At 40.5% G+C, this 24,084-nt stretch overlaps 1 protein-coding gene across 2 annotated transcripts in view; it reads right to left on the bottom strand.

The window, feature by feature from the left end:
* The window catches only part of LOC148025663 (Transducin/WD40 repeat-like superfamily protein), a 130,806-nt gene that overhangs the window by 34,914 nt on the left and 71,808 nt on the right, over positions 1–24,084 (bottom strand). For both annotated transcript variants that reach the window (XM_087692875.1, XM_087692876.1), the window contains exons 2-5: positions 22,715–22,798; positions 21,633–21,765; positions 19,204–19,309; positions 16,151–16,253 (exon numbers count right to left, since the gene is read on the bottom strand). In XM_087692875.1, the coding sequence (XP_087549001.1) occupies positions 16,151–16,253; positions 19,204–19,309; positions 21,633–21,765; positions 22,715–22,798 (426 nt within the window). The remainder of the gene's footprint in view (positions 1–16,150; positions 16,254–19,203; positions 19,310–21,632; positions 21,766–22,714; positions 22,799–24,084) is intronic.

The following is a 24,084-nucleotide window of genomic DNA, read 5'->3' as shown; positions in this document are numbered from 1 at the left end:
CAAAGATGAATTTACTCACTTCCTTAGCAGTGATTCTTTTAGTTGGCATAGCCTCGGCCCATCTAGTGATGTAATCTACCCCCATGATAATATACTATTTTCCTGATGGAGTACGTGGTAGAGGCTCTATGGCATCAATTCCCGACTTCTCAAAGGGTCCATAGATCTTGATTGGGGTTTGGGGTTCTTCTATGAGCCGTCGTAGTCCTCATTTCCAACATTCTTCACATGTTTGACACCAATATTTGACATCTCGGTGTAGACTGGGCCAAGTAAAGCCGGCTTGTAGAACCTTTCTACTTGTGATGCCGTGTGCAAAGTGGCCTCCACACACATCATCATGGCAAGCTTTTAAGATTTCTTTAATTTTCCACTTTGAAGGCACTTTCCTAAGCACACCATCCTTACCAAGACAATACAAACTATCATTTACCATGCGATATCTTGTAGCCTTCCGAGCTAGCCACTGTCTTTCTCCCTTAGTTAGGTGTTTGGGAGCTTCTCCTTGCTCTAAGAGCTGTAGAATATCTTCTAAGTCTTTCTTGCCTTGCTGAAGTAGAGGTTTGATAGCCACTGCTCCCACCATTGACTCATTCAGCTTTGATGATGCTAGATGGTCGGCATCCTTGTTCTGGTATCTTGGCACATGATGTACTTGTGCCTCTCTAAATCTTCTTATAAGAGATTTTGCCTCTCTGATTTTACTAGAGAGGTTTATATTTTTACATGCCATGTACCTTGCATATGCCTTACCAATAGCATGGAGTCTCCAAAAGCATTCAACCTCTCAATTGAATTACTAAGACACCAACAAAGACCATGAATTAAAGCTTGATATTCCGCCTCATTGTTAGAGTGGGCACCTTCCAAGATGATTCCTTCACCATAGATTTTCTCTCCTAAAGGAGAGAAAACAACCATGCCTGCAGCTACCTTATCCTTAGTTCTCTTGTATGCACCATCAAAGTAGAGACTATAAGCATCTACAAGAATCTTTATGGATGGGGGTGGTGGAAGGTCCTTTCTTTTCACCCTGAGATTTTTCTCATAGCACCTGTTTGTCAAAATATCAGCCAGGCATGCTCGAGTTGTTTTTTCAATCTGCACTGTATAATCAAACTCTTGACGTTGGACCACCCACTTTACTATTTCGCCAGAGATTTCCATATGTTGTAGTACGTAGGGAAACATATCCTCCACAGTGATGATCACAAACCTCTTTGGAAGCAAATATGGCCGAAATTTGGTTAATACAAACATGAGGGCCAACACTAGTTGTTCCATGGAGGTACAAGCCTTCTCTGAGGCTTTCATGAGGCGGCTGGCAAAATACACAGGCCTCATGAAGGATATTTTTGGATCTTTTTGTAGGAGAGCAACACCAATGGCCTCTTCTCCCATGCTAGGGTTTACAATGAATGTTTCTTTCCAACAAGGCTAAAGGATTATAGGAAGTGACCCCAACATTTTCTTTATCTCCTTAAAATGTCCTTCACTTTGTTCACTCCATACAAGTGTTTCTTGGCGTGTCAGTTGCTGCAGGGGATATATGGCCTGAGAGAGTAGGTGTATAAATCTACCTAAATATCTTAGCTTTTGTAAAAAGGAGACTAATTGTTTGATGGAGGTTCGGGAAGGTAGAGCTAGCAATGTTTCTACCTTTTTTGGATCTGCCCTAGTAGTGTAACCTTGCTTTCCCCAATGTGACATTTATCCTTATTTAGTTGTCCACCCAACCTAGCTAAGCCAATAAATCCTTCATCAACCTTGCGTAGATGTATGTTCCTTGAGCTGTAAATACAAAAGTCATCTATAAAAACCCTTATGGACTTACCAAAGTAAGGTTGGAAGACCATATTCATGAATCGTTGAAAGGTTGCTGGGGCATTTATGAGACCAAAGGGCATGACCCGAAAGGCAAAACAGCCCCATGGTGTGATGAAAGTGGTCTTCTTTTGATCCTCCTCTGCAATGCAAATCTGGAAGTAACCAGAGTAGCCATCACACACTGTATACCGCTCATGTCCTGCTACTTCATTCAAAATTTTATCCTGAAATGGGAGAGAGAAGTGATCCCTCTTTGTTGTAGCATTTAGTGGCTTGTAATCTATGCATACTCGCCACTTACCATTTTTCTTTGGCCTCACTACTACTGGGGAGATCCATTCTGAATCTTCCACTGGATATATGAATCCTGCATTCAAGAGTCTCTTCACCTCCGTCAACAGTGCATCTTGTTGCACAACTCCCAGTCTTCTCAATCTTTGTACTACATGCTTGCTTCCTTCCTTGAGTTGGATGTGATACTTCACTGCAGTGACACCTGTAATGTGAGTATAATAAAAAATAAACAATGATGTATACTTCTTGAAAACATTCACATAATCCTCCCTTTCTTCATCCTTTATATCCTTGGATATCATCTTCTCTAGTCTAACATTTGGGTTGTCTTCTGATGAGGTAGGTTCCTTTAAGGTAACGCCCATAACTTCGAGAGTGTTATCACTCTCTCCACTTAAACTCTCTTTCTCTTCTACCGATGAGGAATATCCACTTGAGCTCCACTCATCGGCAGACGTTTTTAGTTCAAGGTTCTCTTAACACCCACTCTTCAAGTCGTAAACCACCTTTTGATCATGGCCACCCACCTTACATGGCCTCAACTCCAGATCCCCTGTTGCCCAATCTTGCCTAGCTCCGATGCCCATAAGCCAAGGTCTCCCTAGGATGAGGAGATATCATTCTCCCTTTACTGGCATCACATAAACATCCACTGCTGCAGTGATTCCCAAAACAGAAACTCTCAAAGCTTTCACTATACCCACACATATGACCGCATCATTGTTGGCCATCTTTGCCCTAAAGGTTGAGGATTCCATTACTTCTAAGCCTAATTGATGCATAAACTTTTCTATCATGACACAAACCTCTGCTCCACTATCGATGTATGTTTTTCGAATCCATTGACCTTTGATTTGAGCCTCCACTAAAGACACTATATCTTTGGACCATATGCCTTAATTGCACTAACCATTTTACCTTGCCTTGCCCTTGTGCTTACCATTTTTTACCATTGTCGTCGTAGCTTTGGAGAGGCATGAAGTACTTGTGGCCAAGTAATTTTTGGCCCTTGAGAGCTTACATTTGTTATCAGATCATAAGGTTGTGTCCGAGAACCCAAAGGGAAGTCGGAGATATCAATTTTAGACCTAGTCCGAGTCTTTCTCTTCTTCCCTTCATCTCTAGGTGTCCGCAATGTACTTACCTCATTGATTGCTTCCTTGCTTGCCTCAGTTTGGACATGTACCCGCTTGATAGGCATGGTCTCTACTACATCTACCTTCATCTTACCTCTCGCTATTTCTTCTTGGAGCCTTCTATCCCTGACCACCTCCTCTATTTTTATGATATTAACATTTGGTTGAACAGCACGGGTTTCAGCTTGAACATAAGGTGGTTGTAAAATTGCAGGTCATGACTGCTCTTGCTCTTGAGTCCTAGCACGAGGAGGGCTTACTTCTTGTCGAGGACCTCTGGCAGGGTGATCATATCTTCTAGGGTGAGGACAATTGTACATGCCATGTCCATTTTCTCCACAGTTGTAACACAACATCTCCCTTGCTTGTCGCCGCATTTGTGGTCGATTCCCACCATTCCCCTCGATAGGTCTTCTTGCACCTTGCACAAGATTCACTCTCAAACCCTCTATTTGATTAGTAAGATTGTTTATTTGTTGGATCATGTCTTCTTGGCCTCTAACAAGGCCTGGTGCATTAGATACATTTGGGGGAACTTGAGAGGCCTCCATAGTTGTGATGTTGTTTCCCAAAACTACTTGGCTAGCTTGGGCTTGGTAGAGAATCTTTCGATTCTTTTCCCTAGTGATTCTCAAAGCATCTTCAAAAGTGTTTGGAAATTTTACCTTTACCTTCTCCCTGAGCAAGGGATACAAACCTGAAATAAATTGATTCTTTTCAAGGCAGTTTGGAGCTCTCTCACCAAGATTCAGTGAGTCTGACCACTGCCCCCAAAGCTTCAAAAACCCTTCCTTATAAGTTGCATAACCATAAGGATCACTTTGATGGAGGGCCAAAAGTCGTTGCCATAACTCTTCAACTGAGTTAGTTTGTTGAAATCTCTGCAAGAAAGCTACCTTCAATCCCTACCATTATGCTCTTTGAGCTGGATTTAGAGTTTGGAGCCACATTCTAGCTGCTTCTTTGAGCACCAAAGGAAAAGTCCTCAACTTTAATGCTTCATCATCCCTCCCAGAGACAAGGAGGCCATCTCAAGGTTGTCCAAAAATCCACTGCATTTTTCCCATTGCGCCCAAAGAAGCTTGAAAATGTCATGTTGCCTTAGTAGAGTACAAAGATGAACACGTCTAGACTTAAGTTGTATTTTATGAGGGAAAGGATGAATGGGTTCACAGATGCATTAATTTCAGCAAGACGTCTAGGCCCCAGTATGCTTCTAACAATGCCTTGGAATCTAAGCTTTGTGCTGGCTACAATATGCACAATTTGCATAGCAAGAGATTGAATTGGTCCATACAACTCGCGGTGATTCATGAGAAACTATTATGATAAAATAAAGACATGTACATTGAAGGATGCATTATAGTCTAGCATTTGGAAGATTATAGGTTCTGGTGATACAACAATCTCCCTTAATCTTTCAGCCCCAAAGTACATAACAAGACGCTGCTGGAAGAAAATCTTCCTACTGATACATATATTAACTCGGATGTTTTGTACAGAGTGGAAGGTGTAGAAATTCGGGTCATTATTATTATTCATAAGTGGAGATTACTTAAGGGAGTAGAGGGAATGCACTCTCTTGAATTATACAAGATTTTTCCCAGAGTGTTTCTTTCTCGAACCCACCAACTTTGCTATACAGAGAATTTGCTCATCAGTGATTGTTCTTGCCTTAGTGTGTCTGTCACAACTTTATAGAAACAGAATTTGTATCCTTTTTCATTAATTTGTCTATAAATGATTTATTAAATTTGTTTCCTTTGCAATAATTAGATATAAAGAAAAGTGCATTGGAGCTGGCCACTGATGAGTGGTCACAGGTTATGGTAGACCCACGCGGTGGGTTAGAGAAAAGATAGTTCACACTTTCACCTATATGGCCCGATTGGGCGCCTGTGATCAGAACTCACACATATCAGGGTTAGACTCGCACACAAAAAGGATTGATGCCTTGAAGTGTGGGCTAGATCCACCAAAACAAACAGTTACAATCAACAAGATGGCATGATCATGAAATGCTTGTACAATGTGCATGTGTGGGCTGAAAGCTTGAAATGCACATTTCTTTGCATAGAAAAGTCACATGAAGATTCTGATAACGTTTTTGCGATGTACACAGAAAGAGCTTTCATATGACACTCATAATGGGGGGTCCTTACATTTTAGGAGCCTCGAATTAGCCTAAAAATGCTAGTCCTAAAAAATAGGGATGTCATTCTAAAAATAGTAAATTCTGTACTCTGACTATGCTTACTAAATTTGGTTGTTTCTATTCTTGACAGTTTTCAGCCCAAAAAGGAAGGCCATAGAGAAGAGACAAGTATCAAGACACTTGTCACACAAGTTTCTAAGAGTCCCATCACTTGTCACATCTCATGACATGTAGCTGGACACTTGTCTTGTGCTACTCCACTTTCACCTTTTGTACTAGCTCTTCCCTCTCCTATAAATAAAAGCTCGTTTTTCTTCATTCAGCATCATTTTTCTTTGCTGTAACCTCGTATACAGCACCCACAGATAACCAGAAACTGGCCCCATCCATCCCCATCATCATCCCCCACTTCTCCATTATCAAATTCCTCCATAATCCCTCTTCTATCACTGCTGTTTTACACGACAGCAAGCCTGTAAATTCATTACAGCACCTCCTTCTCGAGCTCTTTCTTCCATTTTAGCAACAAGTGCTGATCAACGATGGAGAAAGGCTGATTTCCCCTCTTTCTTCTCTCATACTGTAAAGAAATCAGTTCTTATCATTGCATAATAGATAATGCATGTGTGTTTGTACATCTTTGCATGATCTTGTGAGAGTGAGAATTACTTCTCCTCACTCTCAGGTTGATTGTAACTGAGCTCTTCCCTAAGGAACTTGGGTTGAGCAGAAATACATTCCTTCGGGGGGGGTTGCCCATCTTCAATCCTCAATCTTGTCTCCATTACGTTTACATTTTCATGGCTGTAATTTTGTGAGTAATTTTCATTTTCAGCTTTAAGTGTTCATTCTCTTTTATATTAAATCTCGAAAACAAGCGAATATCATAATTGTTAAGCATACTACGTTGTTCGGGGCGTTTACAGTGGTATCAAAGCTTTGGCTCGCTCCTCACCCCAACACTGGTAGTGCTTACAATTATAAGTTTGTTTGTTTTCAGCCCTTGCATTGAGTGCTTGAGCATATTTTTCTTAGAGTCTCAATGAATCAGTCGAGTGCTATCCTTCAAGCCATTCAAAGTCTTAGAGAGGAGAATCAACAAATTTGTAAGCAACTTCTCAAACTAGAAAAAGTTGAGAATCCCAAAGAATTCAAGGAAAGAAGCCCATCTGCTTCAAGGAGACAAAGCCATACCAATGAAAGGAGCCGATCAAGAAGTCCAACTACTTCTAAGAGGCAGTCCCATTCTACTTCAAGACAAAGAAAGAGATCGCGTCGAAGCTCATCCTCTTCTTCAAAGTTATCTGACGCCTACTCTGATGGACCCTCTTCTAGTGACGAAGAGTCACACCCTTCTCGTGGAAGACCTCATCATCGTCAAAGGCGTCGACATTCTGCACCCTCGTCTCCATCTTCATCCCCATCAAGCACTTCATCATCTTCAACCTCAAGATCCGGGCATGGACGAAGGCATAAGAAGAAGAAGAAGACTAAGTCACTATCTCAACTTGAAAAGAAATCAAGTTCAGTATGTATGATGGTTCCCGAAATCCTGATCTTCTTCTGAAGTTTATTCGTCAATTTCAAATTTTGTATGGTCGTGACAAGTATAAAGAAAAAGAAAAGATTAAGTTTGCAGCTTTACATTTGACCGACTTAGCCCATACTTGGTGGACAGGGTTGGAATATGATCATGCTGCCCCAAAATCATGGCGGTTCTTTGTTCGCATGATACAAAGCCAATTTCTTCCTGTTCATTTCAAAAGAGATGTAAAAATGGAATGGGATTGACTTTGGCAAAGGAAAAATGAGTCACTTGGTGACTATACCAAGAGATTTTGGGAGCTACTTTTGAAGGTCCAACATTTCAAGAAGATCAGCAGTTCGGAAAAGATTAGGAAGTTTCAAGGAGGTTTGCATTTTAAACTTCGTACTGCTCTTAATCATTATCATTGTTCTAGTCTCAGGGAACTCATTGACCATGCTGAGACATGAAAAATGGAGCACAATGGCAACAAATCATTCCAAAAGAATGATAAGAAGAGAGTAGCTGATGATGAGGAGTATTCAGCCCCAAATGAAGGACAAAAACAACGGCAAAAGCAACCATCAAATCAAAAGAAGATGAAGCCCTATGCACCTCCTAATGCTCCTCAATTTCGCTCCAATCTATACCCACAAGCAAAGAAACTTTCCGAAGAAGAAAAGCAATGCTTCATGAAAGAAGGGAAGTTCTTTAAATGTGGATAAACAGGCCATATAGCAAAGCAATGTCCAAACAAGGGACAAAGCAAGGTTTCTGACAACAAGCCTAAGTCGCCAGTGAAAATCAATGCTATCAGTGATGTAGTTGCAAACACAACTCACACTCCAGAGATGCGCAAATTATTAAAAGCTTGGGGACAGTTGCAAGGTAAGCAAGCACTATTCTTGATAGATCTTGGGGCGAATGAAAATGTCATTTTCTTGCAATTAGCTAAAGAGCTTGGATTAAAGAATGAAGAGATGGACACTCCGATAGAAGTTCGCCAAGCTTTAAATGCCGATGAAGGTGACACAGTGAAGACTATGACACCCTACATTGGCAAGCTCAAGTTTCAAATTCAAGGCTACAGTGACGAAAATACCTTCTGTATCGTAGACCTTGATGGTTGCGATGTGATTCTTGGCATGCCCTGGAATCATAGAGTAGATTCAACCATCTTCTCTCAGAAAAAGAAGGTAGAACTCACCAACGAAGGCAAGAAGTACAAGATCCAAGCTGGAGTTTCTGGAGACACCATACCTATGGTAAGCCATATGCAAGTCTCTAGAGCAATTAAGGATTGTGTTCAATGTTGTTTGCTTTATGTCACTGATGTAAAAGATAATATGAATGCTGAAAACCAAGAGCGACTTCAGCTCTTGGAAAAGTATAAAGATTGTTTTTCAGAAGATCTTCCTTATCAGCCTCCCCCAGAAAGGCCAGAAAACCATCATATTGATATTATTCCGAGCAGTTCTCCTCCTAATATAGTACCATACCGTGTGATCCGTCCTCAACAAGAAGAAATCAGAAAGCAAGTCGAAGACCTACTCAACCGTGGGCTAATTAGGCCAAGTAGCTCACCATTTTGTTCATCGGTTCTTCTTGTTCAAAAGAAAGATGGCACATTCAGGATGTGCATTGATTATCGAGCCCTCAACAAAATCATTGTGAAGAATCGATTTCCTATTCCTAGAATTCACGACATTTTGGATCGTCTAGGAGGTTCAAAGGTTTTCAGCCGCATTGATCTAAAGAGTGGTTACCATCAAATTAGGGTAATACCACAAGATGTACACAAAACTGCTTTCCGCACTTCATACGGTCTTTATGAATTCTTGATGGTTCCTTTCGGATTAACCAATGCACCAGCCACCTTTAATCGAATGATGGAGCGCATCTTTAGAGAGCATCGACAATATGTCGGTACTTTCTTTGATGATATTCTTGTCTTTGGCAAGAATGAAGAGGAGCATCATCAGCACTTGGAGATAGTTCTACAATTACTTCAACAAAATCAACTCTTGGTAAATGGTAAAAAGAGTGAATTTTTTATGCATAAAATAAATTACCTTGGGCATCTCATCTCTTCTGAAGGGATTCAGATGTATCCTGAAAAGATCAAGATAATCCAAGAATGGCCTCATCTTCATGATGTACATGAGGTGCGATCGTTTCTTGGCTTATGCTCTTATTACCGCCGCTTCATCAAGCATTTTGCACATATGGCTTCTCCACTTCATGACCTTACAAAGAAGAAGACCTCTTTTCAATGGAAGGAAAAAGAGAAGGTAGCCTTCACAAGGCTGAAAACAGCTCTTACTTCTGGACCTGTTCTTATCATTCCAGATTTGGTAAAACCATTTGTGGTGGAAGCAGATGCTTGCGGTGATTGTATTGGTGCAGTGCTAAATTAAGAAGGCCATGCCGTAGCCTTTGAAAGCAGCCATCTAAATGATGTGGAGAAAAGATATGACATTTATGAAAAGGAGCTCTTAGCAGTGGTTCATGCTTTGAAGATATGGAAACATTATCTTTTAGGCAATGAATTCCTTATTAAAACTGATCATCAGAGCTTGAAGTATTTCAAGACTCAAAAGCATTTGCAAGAGAAACATGCAAGATGGAAAAATTTCTTGTCTATGTTTCATTTTCAAATTATGCACACTCCAGGGAAACAAAATGTAGTTGCTAATGCACTTTGAGTGCCTCGCATTGCAACTATTACAGTGGCTCATCATGAAGATTTTCAAACGATGAAGAATACTTATGATGAAGATACTGATTTTGCAGCAATTTGGTCAAATTTACAGCAAGAAGGTTCTCATCCAGATTATTCCATCAAAGACGGTTACCTTCTCATGAACAATCGCCTTTGTGTCACTCTTCCTGTTCGACAAAAGGTGCTTAAAGAAAGTCATGAACCCCCTTATGTAGGGCATAGAGGGAGGGCAGCTACTCTAAGTGCAATTGAGCGCTACTTTTATTGGCCAACATTACGAAGAGATACACATAACTTCATTGAGGCTTGTCTAGTATGCCAAAAATCCAAGTATGACAGGCAGAAGACTCCACGATTGTTGCAACCTCTTCCAATGCCCAAAGATCCATGGGAATCTATCACAATGGATTTCATCTCAGGTATTCCAAGAACACCTCAAGCTCATGATATGATTTGGGTCATAATTGATCGATTCAACAAGCAATCACATTTTATTCCATGTCATAAAACATTGAAATCCGCACAAGCTGCAAGACTTTTCATTCAACATATCTTCAGATTACATGATATGCCTTCTGAGATCATTTCAGATAGAGACTCCAAATTCACAAGTAACTTTTGGCGTGCTTTATTTGAGAATTTAGGAACCACTTTAAAGTTCTCCTCAGCTTTTCATCCTCAAACTGACGGCCAAACAGAAGTGATGAATCTCACTCTTTTGGATATGTTGAAAGCTTATGTTAGTGAACATAAGTCACAATGGGAGAAATATCTTCCATTATTGGAGTTTGCTTACAGCAATACAGTGCACTCATCCACAAGGAAAGCTACAAATGAAATAGTACAGGGTAAAGTGATTCCTCCTCCAATTATTCACACTAAAGATAAGATTTTTGCTGCTGATGAGTTTGCTTCAGATTTAAAAACAGCAATGGATCAAGTTCGAGCCACTATCAAAGTTGCCCAAGAGCGACAAAAACAGCAAGCAGATAAATTAAGAAGACCAACTTTTGAAAAATGTCTATATATCTTGCTAAAGTTTGATAAAAGCAGGCTCAAACAAGGTTCTGGTCGAAATTCATCTTTTCCAAAGCTCTCCAGTAGATACTTTGGACCCTTCAAAGTGATTGAGAAAATAAATGAAGTTTCTTATCGACTTGAGCTTCCTGCTCATTGGAAAATACACAATGCTTTTCATAAAAGTTTGCTAAAACCTTACATAGAACCAAAACCAAAGGAACCCATTACTGAAGATCCCCCAGAAGTTGAAGAAACAGAGCAACTCTTGGAATCTGAACAGATTTTGTTTCAAAGGATCGAACCACGAGAAGTCGCCTTGTGACACAAAAATTCTTACTAAAATTCAAGAATCTGCCCACAACAAATGCACAGTGGGTAGATGAAAATTTCATGAAGGATTACCCAGACATTCTTCAGCCATATCAAGAAGCTTTTCAGCTAAGGACAGCTGAATAAAAGCCAGAGGGCTATCACAACTCTATAGAAACAGAATTTGTATCCTTTTTCATTAATTTGTCTATATAATGATTTATTAAATTTGTTTCCTTTGCACTAACTAGATATAAAGAAAAGTGCATTGAAGCTGGCCACTGATGAGTGGTCACAGGTTATGGTGGACCCACGCGGTGGATTAGAGAAAAGATAGTTCACACTTCCACCTATATGGCCCGATTGGGTGCCTGTGACCAGAACTCACGCATATCAGGGTTAGACTCGCACACAAAAAGGATTGATGCCTTGAAGTGTAGGCTAGATCCGCTATGAAATGCTTGTACAATGTGCATGTGTGGGTTGAAAGCTTGAAATGCATATTTCTTTGCATAGGAAAGTCACATGAAGATTCTGATACCGTTTTTGCGATGTACACGGAAAAAGCTTTCATATGACACCCATATTGGGGGGTCCCTACATTTTAGGAGCCTCGAATTAGCCTAAAAATGCTAGTCCTAAAAAATAGAGATGTCATTCTAAAAATAGTAAATTCTGTACTCTGACTGTGCTTACGAAATTTGGTTGTTTCTATTCTTGACAGTATTCAGCCCAAAAAGGAAGGCCATAGAGAAGAGACAAGTGTCAAGACACTTGTCACACTTGTCACACAAGTTTCCAAGAGTCCCACTACTTGCCACATCTCATGACATGTGGCTGGACACTTGTCTTGTGCTACTCCACTTTTCCCTTTTGTACTAGCTCTTCCCTCTCCTATAAATAAGAGCTCGTTTTTCTTCATTCAGCATCATTTTTCTTTGCTGTAACCTCGTATACAGCACCCACAGATAACCAGAAACTGGCCCCATCCATCCCCATCATCATCCTCCACTTCTCCATTATCAAATTCCTCCATATTCCCTCTTCTATCATTGCTGTTTTACAAGACAGCAAGCCTGTAAATTCATTACAGCACCTCCTTTTCGAGCTCTTTCTTCCATTTTAGCAACAAAAATCAAGCCTTATCCATGTACTGCTGATCAACGATGGAGAAAGGCTGATTTCCCCTCTTTCTTCTCTCATACTGTAAAGAAATCAGTTCTTATCATTGCATAATAGATAATGCATGTGTGTTTGTACATCTTTGCATGATCTTGTGAGAGTGAGAATTACTTCTCCTCACTCTCAAGTTGATTGTAACTGAGCTCTTCCCTAAGAGACTTGGGTTGAGCAGAAATACATTCCTTCGGGGGGGTTGGGGGGTTGCCCATCTTCAACCCTTAATCTTGTCTCCATTACTTTTACATTTTCATGGCTGTAATTTTGTGAGTAATTTTCATTTTCAGCTTTAAGTGTTCATTCTCTTTTATATTAAATCTCGAAAACAAGCGAATATCATAATTGTTAAGCATACTACGTTGTTCGGAGCGTTTACAGTGTCCATCCTCGGCGACATATATTTCATAAGGTGTGATGGCCACCTTTTCAACCACACCCAACCTTCAAGCTAGCAACATTTGAAGATAGTCTCCATACTTTGCACCTCTACAAAACTCCACACCGTTTATGCATAGTTGTCCTCCTTTTAAGTGGATTAGGCCAAAGAGAGAGAGGGATTTTATGATTTGGAGACGAGGATCTCCCGAAAGGGCCTTCACTTTGTTTGCAAAACACTCACAACAATTATGAGAACCTAGCAATTGATCGCAACATGATTTTTTCCATTGTGAGAGAATGGAATTTCTAAGGTGAACACCTTTTACCCGCATACGTACCGTCATCCGGTAGGCATACTTTCTTTCTTGGGCTTCCTTGGGAGACAATTGTGGGAGTCGTGGGCTTCGACCAACTTCAAAAAGAGTTGGTAAAGGCGTTGGAGAAGAGCCACTTGGAGCACTTGTTGTAGAGAAAGCACCACTATGTGTTGTATCGTCCCGCATAAGGAGGTAGAGAATTGTAGATGAGAATGTCCTCAGTGGGGACACCAATTTATGACGAAGGAAATTTCATATGGCAGTCTCTATACTATGTCAAACTCCCTTCTGCCACAAAGTGAATGAGGTAAGGGCACCACCTAGTCATGGAAGAGCGGACTAGGACGCTATGCAAGAGGGAGAGGAGCTTGTGAGAGAGAAGAGAGGAAAACTAAGAGAGGGAGAAGAGAGGAAAACTAAGAGAGAGAGAGAGAGAGAGAAAGAACTACAAAAAATAGATGAATCAATAAAACTTAAGAGGGCACAAGTGTTAGACAAATATTTTTTTGTGATTTTCTCGCATCAACACTTGCAGCAAGTTGGCTCCTAAAAATAAGGAGACCAGTAATCTGAATATTTGGGCTACTATAAGGCTGAATTTAGCTCTTGGTTCAAATAAATTCGTATAGGGAGCTTTATTTTGCCTTGTACAGTGTCGATCTGAAGAATTTTGTTAAAAATATTCTTGGCTTTTATCATGTGGTGTTGTCTTGGAAGTCAAGAGAGGCTGACCACCCAATTCCCCTACTAGCGTGAAGGATAAGTACCCCCAATGTGGTCTCATGTGGAATGGGTGAAACTAAAGACAAATGTGCAAAGAAATGGATGTGAGAAATGGGTGGAATGAGTGGGCTTGCTGGATATTGTTATGCACTAAAAGCAAGTCCAAAATTTTCTTTTGGTATCCACACAAGATGCCTACATGGTTTCATGGCTAATATTTGAGAGAGAAAGTACCTCCCCTTGTGGGTCTTTGGGTGTGTGAGTTTAACACGAAACAAAATATCCAAAATTTGCAAGTGAATGACAGGAGTTACAATGTTACCTAATCTTCTTGATCTTGAGCCACCTCTATTAGCATTCATGTACTAGTATGGATCAAGGTTATCGTGACTAAGTATACCCATGGCCGACCAACCAAAGGGAGTTAACAAAGAAGAACAAGCTGAATGTAAAATTTGTGTCTCTTGCACTGACTCTTGTGGGAGTGGGAGTTGATGGATTGGATGTGGCATTGTTCCCATGTGAGTGTGACCTCTTTGGGCTTGGAATTTTGAATCCTCATTAGCTTCATACTCAGGCTATTATGCACCTTCCTCCGAGATATAAACAGTCATTGGGATGATACAGCAAAGGTATAGGAGTACAATGAGGCACATCTTGAGCATAGGGGCTCAAACACTCATCTAACTCTCTTGCATCTCTACCTCCGAATCTCTACATATTCATCTTCAGAAACAAACCTAGATCTCAAAGGGATCCCTTTGATTTGAAGAGGATCTTGAGTTCAGGAAGGAGAGTCTGGACACCATTCCCTCAAAGCTTGCATGGAGGGAGATACAGGTGCCAAGGAAATAGCTCCGAGGGGATCTGCTTTGGTGAGGATGGCTGAGACACCTCCTTTTGCATTCTTGCATGCTCTTTAGTGCCAAGCTTTCTCATCTAGGCTTAAATGTCAATGCGAGTTTTAGCTCTAATACCATGTAAAGAAATGATGTGGCACAAAGTAAAACAATAATGGCACTTCTAGAATGATCAAATGAAGAAGGAATGAATTTAACTGGCATGAAACAAAAAGGGCCTCAAGCCTTTGTATCTCAAGGATTGGAGATAAGGTGAGCTAAGAGTGGTGTTAAAAATGCCGAAAACACCTTTTAAAGTGTGTCCTACTTGTAAAGGATCCCAAAACACAACAACAAGCAGTCCACCAAGGCTGATGATGATGTGGGCACCAGCAGAGGGAGCGAAATGCAATCCTCAAGGTCAACCTGATTCATGGATGTCTCCAAAGCAGAAAAAACACAGATGTCGGGCTGAAAATAGCATCTCCACATCGGGAGAAATGATGCAAATAATGATGTCAGCTGGCAGCCAGTGACAGCAGAAAACAAAGCCTGATCTGTAGAAAACACAGGTACAGTAGGTCCTGATGATGGCAACCAGCATGGGACAGCTTTATGATGCAAACACAGGCTGAGCAGCTGCTAAATGAAGACCTCTTGCTGATGGCAATGTCCTCCCAGGCAGGGTGGCAGCCAGCTGATGATGGTGATAGCTGAGATGCAGGGTGGCACCAGTCTGGATGGGGTATGGGCAGTAGTGGAGATAGTTGGTGGCTGTAAGCTGAAGGTTTGATGATATGATCCAGATATGATAGAGGATGCCCACAATATGCTCTATTTACAGAGGATTTTTGGGCCACTGCAAAAACAATGCCAGTTATTTGTTGTAATCAGTTGCTTTTGGAGCTGTTTTAATAAGATTAAAATTGGCTTTAATGCACATTAACTTTTAATTTATGCTTTGTATGCATTGCTAAGCCATGTGTCCCTTGCACACTGGAAACATTTACCTTTCCTTTTTAGCCATTTAGGACTTTGAACATTTACCTTCCTTTGTTAGCCATTTAGGACCAACTGCATGTAGTCCTTCAAAGTATAAAGTACTTTGAGGGGATATCTTCATAGTAGGGTCCAATATAAGATGTAGACCCCCTTCAAAATGTTTGCTTTCTCCTCTTCAGTCCCTAGGGGCATCCTTCTAGCTGATGCAATCCTATCCTTGACCCACGTCATGTTTTAGTTCCGTAGGCAAAAATTAATGTTGAAAATTTTTGCTTAACCCCATAACTTGGGGTCTATATAATAACATCATAAGTTTCTCCTTATCCAAATCATACAAAAGAGTAACTGCAAACTGCTTTATTTAATATTTTTCCTTCATAGCCCAATCACTTTATGAGTTCATTACCTAACAGCGTGTAGACGCAAAGTCCAGATATAAACAAGGTACGTCTCAATCATATTGGTGATGACACACATAAGTTAACAACATAAGGATAGCTTCACTTTATAGTTGTTCTTAAGATATAACCAAGGTTGGTCTCAATCATACTAGTGATGATACAGATGGGTTTACAGCATACACATAGCACTTTACAGTTGTTCTTGCAAAGCAATCAAAACAAGTTCGGTTTCTTCATGTCTACACATAAAATAGAATCCGTGCCACTATAGAGAGAGCCACAGTGATGTTTTCACACACAGGCTTAAATAGTCTATGACAAACCTTCACTGACCTCCCAGAGGCTTCTACATCCCACACAAATAAAGTTTCTTCATCAATGCTCAAAAGTTGATTATGCCTCCCGTCACCTTGCCACCATAATGTGCTGCCACAAATAAACACCCAGATGTGTTGACAGCATTACTAAGACCATGCATTGACATAACACATGCTTAAAGTTTCTGTTAAGGCCAACAGTAGTATACCACTAACATGGAAAGCAACTGCTGAAAAACCTAAGCATGGAAACAATTAATTATAGAGCTATACAAGCTGACAGAGTCTTAAGTGGCAGTAATTGTGAGTTATGAATCCAAAATCAAGCCTAGAAGGGACATCAGCACCTACATCTACTAGCCTGAGTATTACCACCACTGCCTTTGATGGGCTGCTCAAGTATACTGATTGGATTTACCTCCATACAGAAACTGCATAACCAGTAACTTCACATGCAAGCAAGCAAAGTTCTCTTTTTCCATTACACTCACACCCCCTGAATGCCCACAAGCACGCAGCTGGGCGGGGCACCGCCCTGCCCGGTATCCCCTCCAAATATTAGCCATGAAACAAATTAGGCATCTCCTAGGGACACCAAGGATAATCCACGAGCCAAGCAAACAATGGAGGTTGATCACAACTGGGATCCTCCTCCTCGGGCCACCCGCAAAGGAGGGTTCACCCGAGTATTCAAGAGACAAAAGTCCCGACACACAAACACTCCATGTGAACATAGGCATCCCTAACCCTAATACACCTTGTGGGGGCTTGAACCCACAAGCTCTAGGTTGTGAAGCATAAGCGTTACCACTAGACCATCACTTTGGGGGCAAGGGAGCAAAGATCTTTCCATCAAATTGTTAAGAACTTGCAAAACACCAGCAACAAGAATCTAAGATAATGTCAATCATTAAATAGATGCATAATCATGCAACTTGAAATCTATTGTGACCTCCTATTCAACGGCAGCACAATAATGGGACATTTTGTAAACTTTGTACATGTATAAGGGTTTGTTCTGGTGAAGTCTGGTTTGCCATACATTGATTTAGAATTCCCAACTCCACTGTGATTCACAAATATTGAATCGCAGCTGATTTGCATTGGGACCAAATATCTTGCTTCATTACCCAATTAAGTACAAGGCTTGTTGGTGTCTTCCCTTGCACGTAGAGGAACTTGTGTCAAATGTATATTGAGAGATGGCATCCCACAGCTTTTTGTGCATTAATAGGAAGGTCACTTTGGTAAACCAAGTGCAGCAACTGTGTCAATTGAACTTCTCTATTTGAACATTCATATTTGAAATAGCCATCTACAGGGGTATTCCCTTGAGCTTCTAGCTTTAAAGGCAGTGTCTAAACTCCTTAGAAAAACTTGCAAATACTAAAAACAAAATATACAAAACAGCAACACACTGGTCCTAAAATTGTTATTTGATTACAAACGAGAGAAATGAAAAAAAAAACCCTAATTTTCTCAAATTATGGCAATGAAGGCTCCTTCCCTCAGACTTGCTTTGGATAGAGGACTGATCTCTGGTTATCTAGTGCTGCTCCAGGCTTCAAACCTGACAGGAAGGTCACTCCACAACCAACACTCAAGCATCTATCATGGCATTGTGAGATTGTTGCTGCAGGATGCACACAAGCCATACAACTACATCTGAACTAAAGAACTAGCATGGCCTTCTGAAACATGGGGATGAACCCCTGCATTCGCTCCACCTCCTTTAGCACGAAGTGTCCAAACATGATTGAACCTCTTGCTCACATCAATGACTGCTTAATAGCTTCACCTATTGCTACAATCCTAAGACAGCAAGGTCCTTAATGAACCACAGAACATCCAATCAAAGCTGAGAACAATACAAGTCAAGTAGGGCAAAAACAGAACATAAGAGTGAACAACTCAAATAACAAATGAGTCTTCCAATGAAGCAAAGAAATGAATACAAGATCCTTTGCATAAGCAAAGAGATACAATGTATAAACACTAGAGCAGGAGGACCGGTGCCACCTACAAGTGAAGCCAAACCATCAATGAAGGCTCAAAGCAAAGGGAGCGGCAGGGCACTTTGCCACCCTGAACAATGGTGGCAAGTAGAGGCCCACATTCTTTTTCCTGTGTTTTTAGAACACAAGAGAACATAAAGCATGAATAACTCAAATAACAAATGAGTCTTCCAATGAAACAAAGAAAAAAATACAAGATCCTTTGCATAAGCAAAGTAAGAGATACAATGTATAAACACTAGAGCGGTAGGACCAGTGTCACCTACAAATGAAGCCGAACCATCAGTGAGGCCCGAAGCAAAGGGAGTAGCAGGGCACCTTGCCACCCTGATCAATGGTAGCAAGGAGAGGCCCAAGTTCTTTTTTCTGTGTTTTTTCTTTTTTCTCTTTGAGGGGTTGTCTTTGTTTGGGTGGGTGGGGAGGTGCTTCCCTATCACAATGCACTCTACCCTTCCTTGCCACCTGTCTACAACAAGTGATCGTTTGTGCTTGTGAATTTGATCACCACACACACAAACCCCCCCCCCAAATGGCAGCTTAATGGGGCTATGAGATTAAATGTTTCATGGCAGAAATCTAACATAGAAACTTATTGTTCCTCTACATAGATAAAAAAATAGTTGAGAATGAGACCAAAGCTGTTCATTTTCATGGCAAAAATCTAGCATAGAAACTTCTTGTTTCTCTACTACTTTAGGACACATTTCTAGTAACTGGTTTGCCGAAGTGTATAACATATCACCGTCCTTTGACACCTAACAGGGATAAACCAGATTATTATAAACATTTATGGTTTCAGCGCATACAAGTATAGCAATATTGCCATCCCTTACACAGCTGACTGTATACATTTCCAGAAAATGCACTTGAATGCACTTCTCATACGCAAAAGTTTGCCACATGCTAGAGTGCAACATTTAAAGCTTTGACTCTCCACTTTCTTAGGATTCTAGAAAACAGAAAAAGATCCACACAGTTCCCGTATTGGGTACTGTATATGCTAACTTAAAGCATAAGAGCCATAGTGAAAGTAAACAAGCTCACCATCTGATCTTCTTCGCATGACCATCTAAAGTTGACAATTTTTGTAAATGACTGGAGGCTTCCGAGTGTTCTGGCATCTTCCACAAAGCAGCTCCATAGTCTCCTCCTGCAAGAAAATAAGGACAGTTTAATAGCTCTGATGTCTTACATACTAGAAACTTAATTATCATACCAAAAACAAGTGGGATTCCAGGACACACAGTTCTGATGTCATATATACCAGAAACTTGATTATCATACCGAAAACAAGTGGGACTCCAGGACACTTAGTAAATGGTCAATCATCCACAAAGTCCACAGAGTGAGGCAAAGATATCCCCTAATCCACCGTTGTACTACTACAGTGTCAGTAGAAGCAAAAAGAGAAACAAATACCTACTACATGGCTGCCAAAATGGCTCACGAAAAATATGAGCATATGTGGACCATGTACAATAAGTACTACATGACTTTCTTAGTGCAAATATGTACAAAAATGTTCGAAAGGCAGGCAAAAGTGATCCTCCAAGCTAGAAAGAGGACTATCATCAACAAAACTGGCGTTGGTGACTCCTTAAAGATAGGCAGTAGTGCCTCATAGAAGACTTGCTCGACCTCCATGCCAGTCAAGCAGTCCATTGAACTAATTGGGAGTGTCTATACTAATATGTATCAACCTTTTGCAACTGGGGCCAAATCTGTGCTGAATCTAGACAGGGGATCTGACAGTAAACTGCATGGCTGCTTTCCAGGGACAGAATGCAGTAGGGCAGGAGTAACCTGAGGTTATCCAGGGCTGATCTGATCCAAAATGCATGGCTGGAATATTGGCGCCCTGGTTGGAGACCACCAAAACACAGCCCTTTTGGGACTTGAAGTCTGAAATTTCTGGCAAAAAATGTTGTGTATAGATTGCTGCCCTATCCTTTTTGCAATAGCTTGCTCTATGCCTTGCAGGTGAAGGTGAGAGGGCCAAGAAACCTAAAAGTTTCGACTCATGGTTACAGCACTCAAGATCCATCTTTGATGGACGTCACGCTCCAAGTACTCTCTTGCTCTACCTTTGAGCATCTTCTACACTCTTTCCATCATTTACAACACTAATTCATTTGCTTCAAAGTTCTCTTATTTCTCTCTTTGTGTTTGTGTTTTTGTGCTTTGTATTTATTGTATTATTGTTTGAGCTATTGTGTTTTAGCAGTATTCATACATTCTATGTTTTTTCAATGCAAATTCCAGCATATCTTCATATGGTATCAGAGCTAGTGCTCTTGTAAAGAGTATCCTCTAACTATCATGAAGGCTTGGTTTTGTATGAGATACAAGGGCGACACGTAACCAATTCACAATGTCTCAGATATCTTTTTCTTTGCATCCCAAAGTGTCTTTCCACGCTTCATCACTTGAGGCCTTGAGGAGGAGGAGACTTTCATTGGCTCTTCGCAACCAGTGACCACCATCTAGATGTTCAAGTCACTATCTTTGTCAATAGAGGGTGGCCAGTTTCCATAATCAGACCAATAATTATGGGAGAAAATCAGTCCTACAGGCTGGCATGAAACATCCAAAGTGTTTGGCAGGACTGCCAGGCAATCAAGACACTCAGACTGGCTTCAAGGTGACTCTCAACACCACCAGGAGCTTCGGCAGCATTTTTCCTCAACAGCTTGCCACCCCCTCTTTCTTTACTCAGCAGAATGGTAGGCCCAATGGAGCTACAATCTCGTTCTTGGCTTCTTCTGATGTTGCCATAGACTTGGGTAGCACCCGACTTTGGCCCTTTTGCTCCAGCACTCATGCAGAGCCTTCTTCATCATTGAATTTCTTGGGAAATGTAATTCAGAATAAAAGCTTGCAGATCTTGTGAATCACATTCAGTTACGTTGAAATTTCTGTAAGCGATGGAAAAGAGTACCAAGTTAGATGGAAAAGCAAATCATGGTAAGTTTTGCACACAACAATACCACAATAAGCTTTTCTCCCAGCGGATAAGACCTTGCCAAAACTTAGCATTTTTTGCGCTTATTGCCAAAACTAAGGAGATTTAGCACTTAATGCCCTGTTTGTCTGCATGCTTGTTCCACATGCATTGCCCTACCCCTGTCACTTCTTAACTGGTTGTTTGAGATCCAGATTTTCAAAACAAAAAAAAAGCTAAGTTAGGATGTTTTCTAGACTCTCCCCTGCTTTAAGACTATGCTCAGGATTTATTGTGGAGAAGTTTTTGCTCCCCCTGGAGATTTGGAATCTTTGTGACCACACAACCTTTTATACTCAGAACTTAAAATGTGACACTTTCAATCCTCATTGCACTAATCCCCCTTATACACTTAGTTATTGATACTGCTTTCTGAGAGACAAACAGACAGACACAGACAGAAAGGCAGGCAGACAAGTTAAATAGCTTTTAAAATCAGATAAAATCCAAGTTCTCCAGGAGAGAAACTCACCAGATGCATAGACAGTTGTGAAGATCAAGGGGTCAAATGGACAGCAAGCTAGGTCCCAGATCTCCTGTTGATGAGGATAGAGGCCTTCACATGTCACATCACCTGTGTTTGCTGAGTACTTGATAAAATGTACCTTGTACATCATCCAACAAGGTTAACTTTTCATGAATTTGGAAAACCGCATGAACAGACCAACGCATGACAATTTAGTGATATATTGAGTTTGGCAAAACAGGTAAACAAACTGACAGATTACAATCTGATGATCAAATATACCTTGTACAACACGAATTTGGAAAAACAGAACTGATGCATGAAAATCTGATGATCTTAACAAGTTGATATCATTAAACATAAAGGGTTTTCTATGGCTGCAGCAGAACATAAACATCCTAGGTTCTGCAAGGCACCATTAACCAAATAGATGGACAAGTCACTGCAAAAAGTATTCATTGAACACTGCAGGCTATTCTGTGACTGGAGCAGCATGCATACAACCTAGACTCAATCAGGTGCCAGACGGATTATGTGCATGCACATTGGCGGTCTGCAAACACTCTAGGGAAGTCTCTTGTGTAGACCTAATAGCAGTCACAGGTGGGGACTTGAAACACATTAGGAAAGGCATATTTATCAGCCCGGAAATTCTATTTGTGTATCACTCCTTGTGTTTATTGCTTGTCTATCAGAAACTCCAGAAGCCAGGCAGACTTCAGCCCTTGCAAAGTTCACTACAGTAATGAGATAGTTGCATGCAGATTTTATCCATTCACTGTCTCTCACTTTTTCCCCCTCTCTTGATCAACTGTTTCATTTTGTAAAAGATGCAAAATGGTCGACTGGATTGCAAGGTCTTGTCAGAGCATCTTAGAGGAAGCCTTTGTGAGATGACAGATAATCTAAATAGGAAATTACACTTTGGAAGGGCAGCTATCAGAGCTCCTCTTTGATAATTTTCTAGCAACATATTAACCAATTAAGTTTTAAAGTTAGAGATTGCTCTGTATAATAACCAAATTACAGCTATAAAAGCTATTTAGAAGCTGAAAATGAAGGCTACAAAACAGAGACTTGGTTTGTACCTCATTCTCCTCTCTCAAACTCAAGGTGCCTACTAAGAAACATGTTTGTTGAAAATCTGCAACCAAAGCCGCCAAGCACCTTGCCTGCACATACAAAACATGTTTGTTCAGTAAGTCTAAACTTCACCATCTTCCTATATGTAATAATTCAGTTTTCCACTATTTATTTATCGAGGTCCCCATGGTGGCAGTATCGACCCAAATGCTGGATAGGGAGCACTTTCATTCATCGTCTAAAGTTGTTTTTGAATGTATTTCATCTTGGGCATACAAATTGCAAAGATATTATTTCAACCACAGGATTGTATTTCATCTTGGGCATACAAATTGCAAAGATATTATTTCAACCACAGGATCCTTTCTTCTAACGATAACACTTCGAAACCTAGTTTCTCGTCATACACTCTTCTGACATACCATCAACAAGTCACAGCACCAAGTTTGGACTTTCAGCAAAGAGAAGTGTTTCTCTTTCAAACACAACATGATAGCAAAAAAATGTTACGGGCCTAAATTTTCACGACTATTAGCTCAAATATGTCACTCACTTTGCGTGTAAACCCTAACAAACATATGAGGGACAAATGTGCAATGTGTATGGTGAATAATGAGAAAGACATATGTCACCAAGAAGGAATTTGGGAATGAAAATTCAAGCTGGAAATACCCATTTAAGAAATTTAATATGCCCATAAATGTATGATGTTGTAGAGAATGGCACAATGACATGGGCATGATGATGTGTCATGACAAAGTGGTATTTCTGACTTTCTGGGCAATACGAAAGTTAAATTTTAATTTTCTGAACTACTTGTATTTTGAAAAGTCAAAATAAAAAATATTTTTTAATTACTCCACTACTTAAATTTTGGAAAAAGGAAAGCTGTCAGATTTTCTGGTCCAAAAAAGAATTTCATGTTTTCTCTTCTACAATTATTTGTCCAGTATAGCAGCTGCCTTTGGCCATTCAGGACCACAATTGATAGTTTGGAAAAGGCAAGGTGTTTTCCTAGACTTGTGCTGTAGTGCACATTCATACATGGCTGGCAATGCCATGGCAAGCATATTGATCGCATGTGGGCTAATTGCTTGTGGCAACAGACGTGCAAGTTGCAGGACAGATGGCATGCTGCTACAAGCTTAGCTAACATAACAAAGTTAGTTCATACATTTGAAGTCAGCTAGTCCTTATAAATGGCGCAACACTTTAACATTGTCGGCTGATTTAAACCATGAGCTAAATAAAGTCATGGGGGCTGTGTTGAACATCATGGTGATTGTGAAGGGTCATCAAGATCATAAATTAACAAATGTAACGTAGCCATTGATCAGGATAATCTTGACAATGGAACCATCTAGGGCTTCAAGTT

This window comes from Lygodium microphyllum, chromosome 14, assembly GCF_053477565.2.
Source record: "Lygodium microphyllum isolate KBCC chromosome 14, Lygodium_microphyllum_v1.1.10, whole genome shotgun sequence".
Classification (NCBI taxonomy): Eukaryota; Viridiplantae; Streptophyta; class Polypodiopsida; order Schizaeales; family Lygodiaceae; genus Lygodium; species Lygodium microphyllum.
This window is presented reverse-complemented; position numbering and strand designations above follow the sequence as displayed.